Source organism: Syngnathoides biaculeatus, chromosome 9, assembly GCF_019802595.1.
Source record: "Syngnathoides biaculeatus isolate LvHL_M chromosome 9, ASM1980259v1, whole genome shotgun sequence".
Taxonomy (NCBI): domain Eukaryota; kingdom Metazoa; phylum Chordata; class Actinopteri; order Syngnathiformes; family Syngnathidae; genus Syngnathoides; species Syngnathoides biaculeatus.
Window position 1 is genome coordinate 1,732,776 of NC_084648.1, and position 13,729 is coordinate 1,746,504.

The following is a 13,729-nucleotide window of genomic DNA, read 5'->3' on the forward strand; positions in this document are numbered from 1 at the left end:
GAGTGACTGTCTTTCTTTAATTGGCTCAATATATAGTATTAACTCAGATCTTGAAGAAGGATTTTCATAAGCCAGGGGTGACCAAAATAGAGTGGAGGTTAACGCTAACAATTTGCTTACACATCACAAAAAAAATTGATGGGAAGAAACTTCTTTGTTTCATTTTACAGTCTCTCGTGTTTTATTTGCTACATAATAATCAATTGTGTGTGACAGTTGGTCCCGATGACATACCAGTGGAGGTATGGAGGCCATTTGGTGAGGTAGCTGTGGAGTTTTTGACCAACTTATCCAATAGAATACTCGCGGGAGAGAAGATGCTAGAAGAATGGAGGAAAAGTGTGCTAGTCCCCATTTTTAAGAACAAAGGCGATATTCAGAACTGTGGAAACTACAGAGGAATAAAGATAAGGAGCCACACGATGAAGTTATGGGAAAGTGTAGTGGAGGCTAGACTCAGGACAGAAGTATGTATTTGCGAGCAATACTATGGTTTCATGCTTGGAAAAAGTACCATAGATGCACTATTTGCCTTGAAGATGCTCGTGGAAAAGTACAGAGAAGGTCACAAGGAGCTATGTTGTGTTTTTGTAGACCTAGAGAAACCCCATGACAGAGAGGAACTGTGGTACTGCATGCTTAAGTCTGGTGTGGCGGAGAAATACTGTATGTAAGAATAGTACAAGACATGTATGAGAGAGTAGAACAGTGATGAGATGTCCCGTAGGTGTGTCAGAAGAATTTAAGGTGGAGGTGGGACCGCATCAGGGTTCCGCGCTAAGCCCCTTCCTGTTTGCGGGAGTAATGGATTGGCTGACAGACGAGGTTAGACTGGAGTCCCCCTTGCACTATGATGTTCGCAGAAGATATTGTGATCTGCAGTGAAAGCAGGGAACAGGCGGAGGAACATTTAGAAAGATGCAGGTATGCACTGGAAAGGAGAGGAATGAAGATTATCTGAAGTAAAACAGAATATATGTGTGTGAATGAGAGAGGCGGAGGAGGAGGAGCGAAGCTCCACGGAGAAGAGATAGCGAGGGTGGATGACTTAAAATACTTGGGGTCAACAATACAGAGCAATGGTGAGTGTGGTAAGGCCAAGGTAATCAGAGAGACAGGCAGGAGAGTACTTGTGTGTCTTCTGGTAGGAAAGGGGAAAAGGAGACTTGGTGGTGGAACCCCAAAATACAGGGAGTCATACAAGGAAGGAGATTAGCGAAGAAATGGGACACTGAGAGGACTGAGGAGAGGCGAAAGGAGTACATCGAGATGCGACGTAGGGCAAAGGTAGAGGTGGCAAAGGCTAAACAAGAGGCATATGAAGACATGTACACCAGGTTGGACACGAAAGAAGGAGAAAAGGATCTCTACAGGTTGGCCAGACAGAGGGATAGAGATGGGAAGGATGTGCAGCAGGTAAGGGTGATTAAGGATAGAGATGGAAATGTGTTGACTGGTGCCGGTAGTGTGCTAAATAGATGGAAAGAATACTTTGAGAAGTTGACGAATGAAGAAAATGAGAGAGAAGGAACAATTGAAGAGGCAAGTGTGAAGGACCAGGAAGTAGCAATGATTAGTAAAGGGGAAGTCAGAAAGACACTACAAAGTATGAAAAATGGAAAGGCAGTTGGTCCTGATGACATACCGGTGGAGGTATGGAAGCAATTTGGAGAGATGGCTGTGGAGTTTTTGACCAACTTATTCAACAGAATACTAGCGGGCGAAAAGATGCCTGAAGAATGGAGGAAAAGTGTTCTAGTTCCCATTTTTAAGAAAAAAGGGGATGTTCAGAGCTGTGGGAACTATAGAGGAATAAAGTTGATGAGCCACACAATGACGTTATGGGAAAGAGTAGTGGAGGCTAGACTCAGGACAGAAGTATGTATCTGCGAGCAACAGTATGGTTTCATGCCTAGAAAGAGTACCACAGATGCATTATTTGCCTTGAGGATACTGGTGGAAAAGTACAGAGAAGGTCAGAAGGAGCTACATTGTGTCTTTTTGGATCTAGAGAAAGCCTATGACAGAGTACCAAGAGAGGAACAGTGGTACTGCATGCGTAAGTCTGGTGTGGCAGAGAAGTATGTTAAAATAGTACAGGACATGTATGATGGCCAGCAGAACAATGGTGAGGTGTGCCTTAGGTGTGACAGAAGAATTTAAGGTGGAGGTGGGACTGCATCAGGGATCAGCTCTGAGCCCCTTCCTGTTTGCAGTGGTAATGGGTAGGCTGACAGATGAGGTTAGACTGGAATCCCCTTGGACCATGATGTTCGCAGATGATATTGTGATATGCAGTGAAAGCAGGGAGCATGCATAGGAACAATTAGAAGGATGGAGACATGCACTGGAAAGGAGAGGAATGAAGATGAGCAGAAGTAAAACAGAATATATGTGCGTGAATGAGAGAGGTGGAGGGGGAAGAGTGAGGCTACAGGGAGAAGAGATAGCGAGGGTGGACGACTTCAAATACTTGGGGTCAACAATCCAGAGCAATGGTGAGTGTGTTAAGGAAGTGAAGAAACAGGTCCAAGCAGGTTGGAACAGCTGGCGGAAGGTGTCTGGTGTGTTATGTGACAGAAGAGTCTCTGCTAGGATGAAGGGCAAAGTTTACAAAACAGTGGTGAGGCCGGCCATGATGTACGGATTAGAGACGGTGCCTCTGAAGAAACAACAGGAAGCAGAACTTGAGGGAGCAGAAATGAAGATGTTGAGGTTCTCGCTCCGAGTGAGCAGGTTGGATAGGATTAGAATGAGCTCATTACAGGGAGATCCAAAGTTGGATGTTTTGGAGATAAGATTCGAGAGAGCAGACTTCGATGGTTTGGACATGTTCAGAGGCGAGAGAGTGAGTATATTGGTGGAAGGGTGCTGAGGATGGAGCTGCCAGGCAAAAGAGCGAGAGGAAGACCAAAGAGAAGCTTTATGGATGTGGTGAGGGAAGACATGAGGCCTGTTGGGGTTAGACAGGAAGATGCAGAAGATAGGCTAAGATGGAAAAAGATGACACGCTGTGGCGACCCCAAACGGGACAAGCCGAAAGGAAAAGAAGGTGAGTGTGGTAAGGAAGTGAAGAAACGGGTCCAAGCTGGGTGGAACACTTGGCAGAAGGTGTCTGGTGTTCTATGTGACAGAAGAGTATCCGCCAGGATGAAGGGCAAAATTTATAAAACAGTGGTGAGGCCGGCCATGATGTACAGATTAGAGACGGTGGCTCTGAAGAAACAACAGGAAGCAGAACTGGAGGTAGAAGAAATGAAGACTTTGAGGGTCTCGCTCGGAGTGAGCAGGTTGGATAGGATTAGAAATGAGCTCATTAGAGGGACAGCCAAAGTTGGATGTTTTGGAGGCAAGGTTCGAGAGAGCAGACTTAGATGGTTTGGGCATGTTCAGAGACGAGAGAGTGAGTATATTGGTAGAAGGGTGCTGAGGATGTAGCTGCCAGGCAAAAGAGCGAGAGGAAGACCAAAGAAAAGGTTGATGGATGTTGTGAGGGAAGACATGAGGACACTTGGGGTTAGAAAGGAGGATGCTAGGTAGGCTTAGATGGAAAAAAATGACACGCTGTGATGACCTCTAACGGGACAAGCCGAAAGAAAAAGAAGAAGAATCAAGTATGTTTGCATCACAATGAGAACCATGCTAGTCCTCTGGACCATCCTTTATTTCCTGAGTGATGCTTGGGGCTGGTTTTGGAGCCCCAGTTGGTTGCTTGGTGGCGTATGCAAAGAACTGGATTGTGACTTAGGGCGTTGATGGCACATGATGATTGAGCTGCAGGAGAGACCCAAGGGTACAGGGAGGGCCACCTACTGTATACTGTATTTTGCCAATTTATGAAATTTGGTCGATATATGGTTTAATTCCACAGAGCCTCGTCACAATATTCTAAGAATAAAGTTAACCACCTGAAATCAGAAAATGTAGGTGAAAAGTATACAGGCAAGAAAGTTTCATATAATTTATGAATAATAACAGACTTTAATATTATAGGAAGCCACCATTTTCATTGTTAAAATACATGCCTCGGTGTGATTTTAGGAGGAAACACCATCATTTCAAAACTGGTCATTATCAACATTAAAGTTAAACCATTACAAATTGTATGTGATTTGTGCATATGTGAGCCTAAACCAGTTCAACCACGTGCTCCAGAAAATTAAGTCACAAATCCATCAGGGACACAAAGGACTGAAATTATTTAATGTAGGTTGGTCGTGGACAATTTATTTTCATGCAAGTCTTTTTTGGAAAAAATGGCAATTAAAGAAGATGCACCCTGTGAATGTCAATTATTCCTTTATCAACATCCCCAGTCCTGCTCGTCTTCATCAACTTTTTGCCATCGGTGCTTTGATTTCTTATAAGCATTACACAGTATACAACTAACTTCTACATAATTTATGTTGAAGTTGAAAAAAGTTGCTGTTTTTGTTCTTACTTGCAAAAAAATTACTCAAAAGTCTTATTTTTCCTCCTCTCAGTCAATACCAGTTAGATTAATTAAAATAAATGGCAAAATGTCACATCAAGTCTTAGCACTTTATTTAGCCATTGTGCCATCTCATCAAGCAGACAGTACTTATCTTACATAAAATATTTTTCTTCTTCAGTTTGGGAAAATCAGGGTGCTAAGAAGACAAAAAGTGAATGTGCAAGACTTGGGTTGAACAAGTTCTACAATGAGTAATGTGGCATAGGCACAGTGTGATACTCTGTGGAACTGCATAAAATGTATGCAATAGTATTTAACTATATTAATTGGTGTTCATTTAGTTTTACCCGTTGTATTTTCCCTCACAGATGTTTGTGAAGCTGAAAGAGTCATTTGAAAGTCAAATTGATGCTGAAAACAAGGAACACATTTGCAGGTCCTTCTATTTTGCAGAATCAGGTTTAATTACTACTTGATGAGTGAATTGAAAAGCAAAGCAATGCCACAGCTAGAGCCAGCCTCAAACAAGTCAGCTGCTTGAAACTTCATCCTGGATCTGAGGGAGTTTACAGATGAAATTTAACTGTGGTTGAAATATGAACTTCCTGAACTTTAGCTCTCGAGTGAAGCATCATAAATTCCAGATTCTTTACTTTTAATGAACAAACACCACGCCAAACTCAACCTGGCTCAATAGTTGCTAAATGACTGATTCAAATTTCATGAAATACCGAAAGAACTCACTTTTCATCCCCTCAATTTATTTATACAAGTCTATCGGATACAGAGGCCTCAGTTCATATCATCATGTTGCCGAAAACATTCACCTCAATTGATGCCCAAGAGCCAATGGGAGGTTGCTCACGTAAGAGATTATGTACAGGACATTACTACCATCGCTCCCTCATTTTCAGCTAAAAATACGCTACATAGGATTTAAACCAAAGGGTAGGAAAGCCTACACAGTTCAGCTTCTACCCTGCTGTAGACCATTTATATTTATGCACACATGAAATCCGACATACATTTGAAAAGTAACGTGTACTGCAACTTACTTTATAAATACAATAAAATGCTCAGAAAAGGTACAATATTAACATGTAAAAATGTTTTAGTCTGGCTTGACAAAATATTATGTCCCTGTGTGCATCATCTCAATTGCAAAATGGTGGCAACACATTTCCTCTTGACGACTGAAAACCTGCATTTACATATTCACTGCCATTGACGGCTTTAGAAGTCAAATATCCATGTTAACTGGGAAGGCTGGCAGTATTATTAAGTGAATGGTTGAGACAGTTTTTCTTAGAATGCTCAGCGAATTAATGAGTTTCTTCAAAAACATAAGACTACCAATAGAGTTTAGTTTAGGTGAATGTTGAGGTAATCTCCAGGGTCTATCTGACCCTGCATGAAAAAAAAAAAAAACATGAACAGTCTACAAACTTCAGCGTGGATAAATGGTAGGACGCCACATCTTCAGGCGTGGCCTGAAAGAAGTCTAACGAATCAAAGAGGAAGCGTTCTCTCTCCAATCACCGTCCCTCCCAAGCATCTTCCCTCTGTTTGGCTGCCAGACGCTTTTGTTCTGGAGGATAAATCACAAAGGCAATTAGGCTTACCTAATAGCAAAAGATATTTCAACACGAGCATTATTTGTGAAGACAAATCTGCACGGCCGCTTGTGCCACTCATACATTTGAGCGAGACCATAAACATGACTCAATGACACAATGAAACGTGGCAGAAGCCTGGGGACAAAATGTTCCGGACAAGATGCACTTTGACGTTGACTCCTAAAAAACACAGCAGGACATGCATACTAAGAACAAAGGAGCTTTTTTGCCTTCCTGGCTGGCAGTTCGGTGGACAGCCACTTGTGGTTTATTGTGCCTATATACTTATGTCCCCTCTAAGAAGGCAAAGGCTGTTGCACTGATTATAGACTTGCTTTGAGCCACACAACAGTGGAGGAGAGAGCAACTTGATTTTTCCCCAAGTTGCAACGCCACTTTGCACTTCATTTGCTAAGCAGGAAAAGAGCTCCAACGTGCGGTAAATGCATGCAGATGCACGAAGCAAACAGCAAGTTGGTCAAAGCTTTTTTTTTTTTAGCCTTGGCAGTAGTCATGGAAGTTGACGCCCTCTGGTGGGATACCAACGGCAGTAAAGCATGGATGTTCTTATTGACTTTTTACATTGCAGACATATGACCACTTCCATGTTAGATATAAAAAAAAAAAGTTTGATACATCCACAAATTCAAATTTAGACTAACCTGCCTTCAGTGGAGTACCACTTTTATATATATAAATATATATATATATATATATATATATAACAAATCCAGCAAGACAACACTCCTTCAGTGCAGTACAGTATCACATTGACATTTTATGTTGTTCCCACAGATTAGTAAGAATAGATGTCAAAACGTACTGTGGTGTCCTGTTTATTGGAGTTTGATGCGCCGTGTGGAACAGTTTCTCCAGTATTTACCTTAGTTTCTCTAATTGGGGAGCACTGTGTAAACAAAAGTGCTCAGTGTTATGTTTTTATTTACAGTTTTAGCCAACTCTTCCTGCTTGAAAATCCAGAGTGAAGTGGCAGCCAAATTTTGACTGGTGGAAAAAAATTAAAATGAGGGGGGAAAAAAAATAAAATAAAAATAAAATAAAAAAATCGCCGGTACCCCCCCTGCCTACTGACCCTTGAGGACTTGCACACAGGCAAGATCGCTTGAACCCTCCACATCCTGGTCACCACCTCTTCTTTCTTCAGGTAGGCGCAATGGATCAATGCAAACTAAAGCTACCAGATATTCCAACATCTTTTTCTCCCTTTCCATTAAATTCCTCAAGGCAAAGTGACTCTCCATAGTGTCTTTTTATGTTTTTATGTCACAACATGATTTTTTTTTTTTGTAAAAGTGGTTGTTAATTGATACTTTTCACGTGACGTAACTTGTTTACGACACCCACTGGACGGCAAAACTACAATACAACTCGTGTTTTTTTAGTGATCTTTTTGTGAATATTGGCTTGCTTAAAAGTGTGTTACGGCCTTTTCATCATGATATTTCATTGTGTGGCTTATGGTTGTAAGAACAGACGGAAAAAGGGGTCTGACACTTCAGGCATTATTTACCTTTTGCTGGGCATTCAGCTGATTTACTGTGGTATCCTCCACACTTTTTACATATCTTTACGGAGGTCTTTGGGCTATCAATATGCCTACTAGCACCCACAGTGAAACTTTGCTTTCCAGGTTTGCGGTAGATAATGTCACCCTCGTGGTTGCCGCTAGCCATAGCCTTTAGCTGCACTTTTTCTAATTCGTGGGAGCGGTCTTGCCGATCGCTTTTTTTTTTTGGAGCGTGCACTCCTGCCCCTGGCTGAGTCACTTTTGGCGCACACTCGGTGAGTTGGTAGCGAAAAATATGCAGTCTCTGACCATCTCATCGCTGTTTGTGTTGTTACAGTCTTTAACCAACAGCTTGAGTTCTGTCACAAAGTGCTCAAATGACTCAGTTACCTCGCTCCTTCTCGTAAAACATATATCTACTAAATATGGGGTTTGCTTTCGGAGTGAGGTAATCAGAGATTTTTTTGTAATAGGTTTTTAGCAACTCATCTTTGTCTCCGGTCAGTGTCCACATATTGCCGACATGCCATCCTTTACCGCCGATCCACAGCAGGAGGAAACTGCACTTTTCCTCTTAAGCTCTGTTTTAAGCGGTCCTGTGAATATGAGCTCGGCGTGTTGCTTGAATCTCCGCTACGCATCTAGTAAATTGGATGAGTTGGAACACCTAACGCCTCCTCATTGTCTTCAGTTTTTTTTTTTTCGTGAGTCCGTAGTTATACTACCGTCACTCTGACACCATGTTATGATCTTGCTGTCGTGTTATTGAATAAGGTAGACGTGACTCCAACTGTACTTTTTAACGTGGGTGATATTTATTTCGCTTTTACCCTCGCCAACCTCTCTAGCTCACTTCCTTTTTGTCCTGTCTCGTCGCGGCCTGCTCACGTCAACACAGTCACAATCACACCACACATGCTATATACGAGAAGTACTACAGCTCAATCTAATGAGACGATACTTGCTCTTGAGTTTCACATGTGGCTTCTTTCTTTATTCCTCACTCCAGCCCAAGTGCCTCAATCGCCTCTGGTTACACTGTCCGTTTGTCAAAGGACTTTCAATATAAAAGATCAAACGATAACCGTAGCTAAAACATTACAGTATACACTTTTCGCTTCCTAGCCATGATATGTGGACACGATCTTGCCGTCCAAAAATGGCGTTGTACACAAAAACACGTGGTCGGCGTGACGTCAATGAAAAGTATCTATCGACACACTAGAACGGTCCCAATTACCGGAGACAAATTCCCTGTTTTTAAGATACTTGACAAATAAAGATTTGGATTCTGACATAGCCAATGGACATGAAGGAGTGTGCTGTACTGTATTCAGTTTTTGATCTACCTCTGGCCTGCTGCAACTTCCTCTTCTCTGCCTCCCGTTGCTCCTTTGTCAAATTGCTCTTCACACCGAGGGCGCCAATCACAAGCCTGCGAGCCAGGGCTGCGCTGGTTTGAGGTCTCTCCTTCGCAGGCAGGGCGGATTCTTAAGATGGGAAAAAGGACACCCATTTCCACGACAGAAGAAAACCAATATAAATCAAGAGTATCGTATATCTACCAGAGCAGCTACGAGCTGTGGCCTTCGTCTCTGACGTTGATTTGGAGAGGGGTCGCATCTTCAACAATGGATTCTTAGATCTTAATGCCTCACGGGCTACAAAAAGACAGGTAAAAGCAAAACTTGTGAAGAAAATTGACCTTTAAATGATCTTGAAAATCTAGTCACTGCCCTGTAACAAGGTGAATTGAAGCTCTTGTTGTCATGCTGACCTGACAGGAAGAGGAATTGATCACCTACTCTAGTGGCTGATAATTTTCATGGAGATTCCCCAGACAGTTCATGTTATGATACCTGAGCACACAGTATATGAGATGGCCTTTTCAAATATTTGAAGCGAATACAACATAACTCAAGGAATAACTTGAAGAACTTGAATGGTCAATCTCTATTTCATTTTTAGAACTTGATTTCACTTGTCTCATGTTTACTGTTGTTCAACTATTTTACTCTAATAAATCATTAAATCAATCATCAAAATGGTGGAGGGAATGCATGTTCGTGGGAAAATACAATTAACTACTGCCTTAACATTTGTCAATAAGAATTGCAGTTTTGTGCAGTTACTCTATCGCTACAATGCCCTTATAACAGGAGCTGTGACTGTGTTCATTATTAGCTATTCACATTCATACTCATGTTAAATGAGCATCAGCAGACACCTGCCACCATTTAAAGTGCCTCTGATTATCCCCAAATAAAGTTTAGATGTTCTAGTATGCTTTTCCTTTCATCTTCATAATCACAAATTGGAGCACAAGCAAGGATCAGCAGAGCTCCCACAGTGTTAAATTGACCTTTTTGTTCAATGTATCAGCCAGAAGAAGGTGACAAAAGAATTTCAAAGGCATTAAATATTCCACGGAACGCAGTGACAACTGTCATCAAGTAAGGGAAATGTGCCATGACCAAGACTTGGACTTCCATTCAAAATTGACAAAAAGATGAGAAGAAAAATGGTCATGGTGACTGACAAGAGATTAACAGTAACATCAAGGAAGATGCAGGAATCTCAGGCAAGTACTGTCTCAAGAGCACAAGCGACAACAATATCCCATCTCCTTCATATATTAGGGCTCTAAGGGGTGGTAGTGAGAAGGATGCCTTCCTTATCTCACAAATTAAGAAGAAGAAAAAAATGAAATCTCACAAACGGATGCGGAACATGTTAAGGTCTGGTGAAATCAAGGTCAATGGGCATGTGTGGTACAGACATAACATCACTCATCATCTGAGCAACACCATTCCTACAGGGAAGCATTATGCTTTGGGACTGTTTTTCTTGAGCTGCAATGGAAGCATTAGGAAAGGTGGAGAGAATGGATACAGTTCCAAATAACACCTTGTCAAGTGTTAGCACAAAAGCTTCAGCTTTCTCCCAGAAAGCTATTCTGCTCAGGAAAAGTCTATTGCAGTTATTCTATGAGAACATCCATCCATTTTCTGTCCCCCTTATCCTCACTAGGGTCACGGGCATGCTGGAGCCTATCCAAGTAATCTTCGGGTGAGAGGAAGGGTCTGCCCTGAAATGGTCGCAAACCAATCACAGGACACATAGAGACAAACAGTCCCACTCACAACCACACCTCAGGGTGATTTAGAGTCATCATTCAACCTACCATGCATCTTTTGGGGATGTTGGAGGAAACCAGGGTACCCAGAGAAAACCCACACAGGCACAGGGAGAAGATCCAAACTCCGCACAGGTCAGGTGTGAACTTGCCCAATTAGAACGTGACCGTTACTCAGGGGTTAATCAGAGACATTTTCAGTGGTGGCAGGTGTATGCTGACTGCCATGAACATAAGTTTTAATGAGATTTTTGCTTTATCCCAAAATATACTGGCATTTGAACAAAGGTGTATATGTCATATGTCTTCTGTAAGTGTTTTTTTAGCAGTTGGACCACTCACGCTTTAATTACCTGCATTCGGGCTTGCAAAAAGACCTAGCGCATGTGTATCGTCAATCCACTTGATATCAAAGCCTCTCTGTCTGAAAGTGAATGAATAAAAGTGTTTAAAGTAAAATGCAAACAAAGAAAAACATATTTGAATCCATAGCACTGCTCATCAGGGTTTAGTAAGACAGAAAATAATTGTGCTTCACTGGACACCAATTACTAATATAATGTTCAGCATTTATACACACAGTCACATGAGTTTGGTGCACGTTTCTTATTGTCGAAATATCTTAAAGAGGAGACGTTGCAGCAGTGAGAAGTGTATTTAATGTTTTGTGCTTGTCTTACTGAGTGTGAGAGGAGTAAAAGCGCTCACTTTGATTCATTTCAAATTACAACAATAATTATTACCTTTAATTATTACCTCACTGACTTTTATCCTACAAGGCTGATGCTTTGTGGACAGTGAGTGAAAATGATGTGAAATTTACTTACTGGTACCCCTGAAACAACTTGAAGAGATCCTCTGTTTTAAACTCAGGAGGAATGTCGTAGATCTCGATGACATGAGAAAGGTCTTCTTCACTCTGGTCCACGTCGTCATCAAATTGCTCCATGTTGTAATAATCAAATCTGGCATCTTGGATTGACTTCTTCTTTTGACCTTCACTCAAAGACAGCTGTCGAAAGTGGAAAAGGAAATGACAACAGATGAATAGAGGAAAGTGTGTAAATGTGATGGTGACATCAATTTCCCTTGTATGGCCTTGCGCATGTCTAGGTGCTTGTAAAACAATGAAATAGTGTAGCAGTAGGAATAACAGTAGAGGTTTCTGGCTTTTTAAACTATCGCTTATGTGGTTTTACAGCCATTTCTCAATTTAGAGTTGAGCACCTTCAGTCTTGTATGTTATGCCATTCAGATCTACTGGAAGAGATGCTGCACATACTAAGAAGCAATAAGAATAAGCATAGAATGTGCTCAAATCACTGAAGTTCCAGTAATCGGTATTATTCTCACAGAGCAGAGAAAACATATGTATTGTATACTCAGTGTTGCAGTATAAAAAAAAAAAAGTAGTGTTATGATTGCCGAAAGATCTATGCATCCATGGTTAGAAAAACGTGTCTGTTTATGCAGTTCATATACATCCAATATTTAATTTCTCATTTGTTTTGTGTGTCAGTTTTACAGTAAAAATCGACTGTGAGTGACAGTTTAAACCAAGCAGGCTGTCTTTTATTTGGAGAATTGTGTGAGAAGTGAAAATACTCAGGAATACCTGCAAACAAGGGTCAAAGGGTTCCCTTCAAGTACTGAATATTTCCAAGAATATCTTAACAATGAAATTACACTCAAGCTAAAATGATTAAATCCCTGTTGATAATTATTTTGATAAATCATTGACGTGAACAGGGACTTCACATAAATGATCATAATTAAACAACATCATATCAATACTGATTTGTGTCAGTTTGTTGTTTGAATGGTGTATCAAATTGGTAACCCTTGACACAAAAATGTTGGTGACACCTGCTTTCAAAAGTGCATTGAAATAAGTTTAACAGAGTTGACTGTTTGTGAGAGGAGTAAAAGTATTTTGGGGAAGTTTGTATATGGTAGCTGTAAGATATTGTTCTTCCTGATCACTGTAAAATAATTTCATAGTACCGCAGTTGACTGTCCTAAAGCAACATTTGACCCCAACCACAATGTGTTCAGACGGCATTTGTTTTGTTTCAAAGCCTACCTCTTCAAGCTGCCGCTGAATGAGACAATCTCCATCATCATTAAATAAAGTGTCCCAACTGTCCTCTTGTGCTTTTTCAACATGACGGGATTTATCTGCATCTCTAACATCTGCCGCGTCTAGCTGTCCGTTAGTCTTCAACTCTGGACCCTGGAGCCGCTCGACCTCGCCAACAGAATCAGCGGGATCATTTCCATTCTGCATCTCGGCTCCATCGACTCCTCCAGTCACCAGCTCAGCTCCTGCTGCGACTGTTTTGTCCTTCTTGTTTTTGGCATTTTTTCGAGCCTTGTCCGTGTAGCGAGGTCTTGGTCTTGGTTTTACCGCTCCCTCAATGTGGGGATTGTCTTTCGATGTGTTGAGTCGTTTCTTTGGCACGTAAAGAGCTTGGTTTGGCTTCTTGGCCTGAGACGTCGTTGGTGTATCGCTGTCGTTCTTTGGTTGTTCCGTTTCCATTGTAGTTCAATCACTGTATCCTGGGGGGAAAGCGACACCGGGTAGAGTTGGGGTTAAAACACCATAATTAAAATATAACACAGATTAATTTGTCAAGTGAAAACCTCTGAATATTATTACATCCTGACACATCTTGCTATGTGCAATTTAGGCTAGCTAGCAGAATCGCTGTAAACGACGGGATGATTCCCACGTAATTTCTGAGCAGAACACGCCCCACTGTAACATGATTGGCTCTTGATTCGCGGAAAGGCAGGCTGATGGCCATCCAAACATGTATCACATTTGTAGGAAATTAAAGCGAAGAAGTGTGTTGTGGTTAGGTTGGGGGTGAAGGTGCTTTAAGGTGGGTTCATGTTGGGATTCGTATGAATCATTAACCCCGCCACACTTATGTCAAAGTTCTTTCAAGTCTCGTTCTACGGGAATACAACAGCCAATCATGGTCAGCGCGACGTGTCCTTGAGCCAGTAGC

General features: G+C 41.6%; 1 protein-coding gene across 2 annotated transcripts; it reads right to left on the reverse strand.

The window, feature by feature from the left end:
* Window positions 1–4,124: 4,124 nt before the first annotated feature.
* On the reverse strand, window positions 4,125–13,598 carry r3hcc1l (R3H domain and coiled-coil containing 1-like). Of its 2 annotated transcripts, none has more exons than XM_061830534.1 (7): window positions 13,448–13,598; window positions 12,799–13,274; window positions 11,543–11,727; window positions 11,069–11,139; window positions 9,145–9,240; window positions 8,929–9,069; window positions 4,125–6,023 (listed from the first exon to the last, which is right to left on the reverse strand). In XM_061830534.1, the coding sequence occupies exons 2-7, from the start codon at window positions 13,252–13,254 to the stop codon at window positions 5,971–5,973; spliced, it is 1,002 nt and encodes a 333-aa protein (XP_061686518.1). In that variant the 5' UTR covers window positions 13,255–13,274; window positions 13,448–13,598; the 3' UTR covers window positions 4,125–5,970. The 2 variants fall into 2 exon arrangements, with proteins under 2 accessions (XP_061686518.1, XP_061686516.1); XM_061830532.1 differs by having other exon boundaries at window positions 13,375–13,552.
* Between the last annotated feature and the right edge of the window lie 131 nt (window positions 13,599–13,729).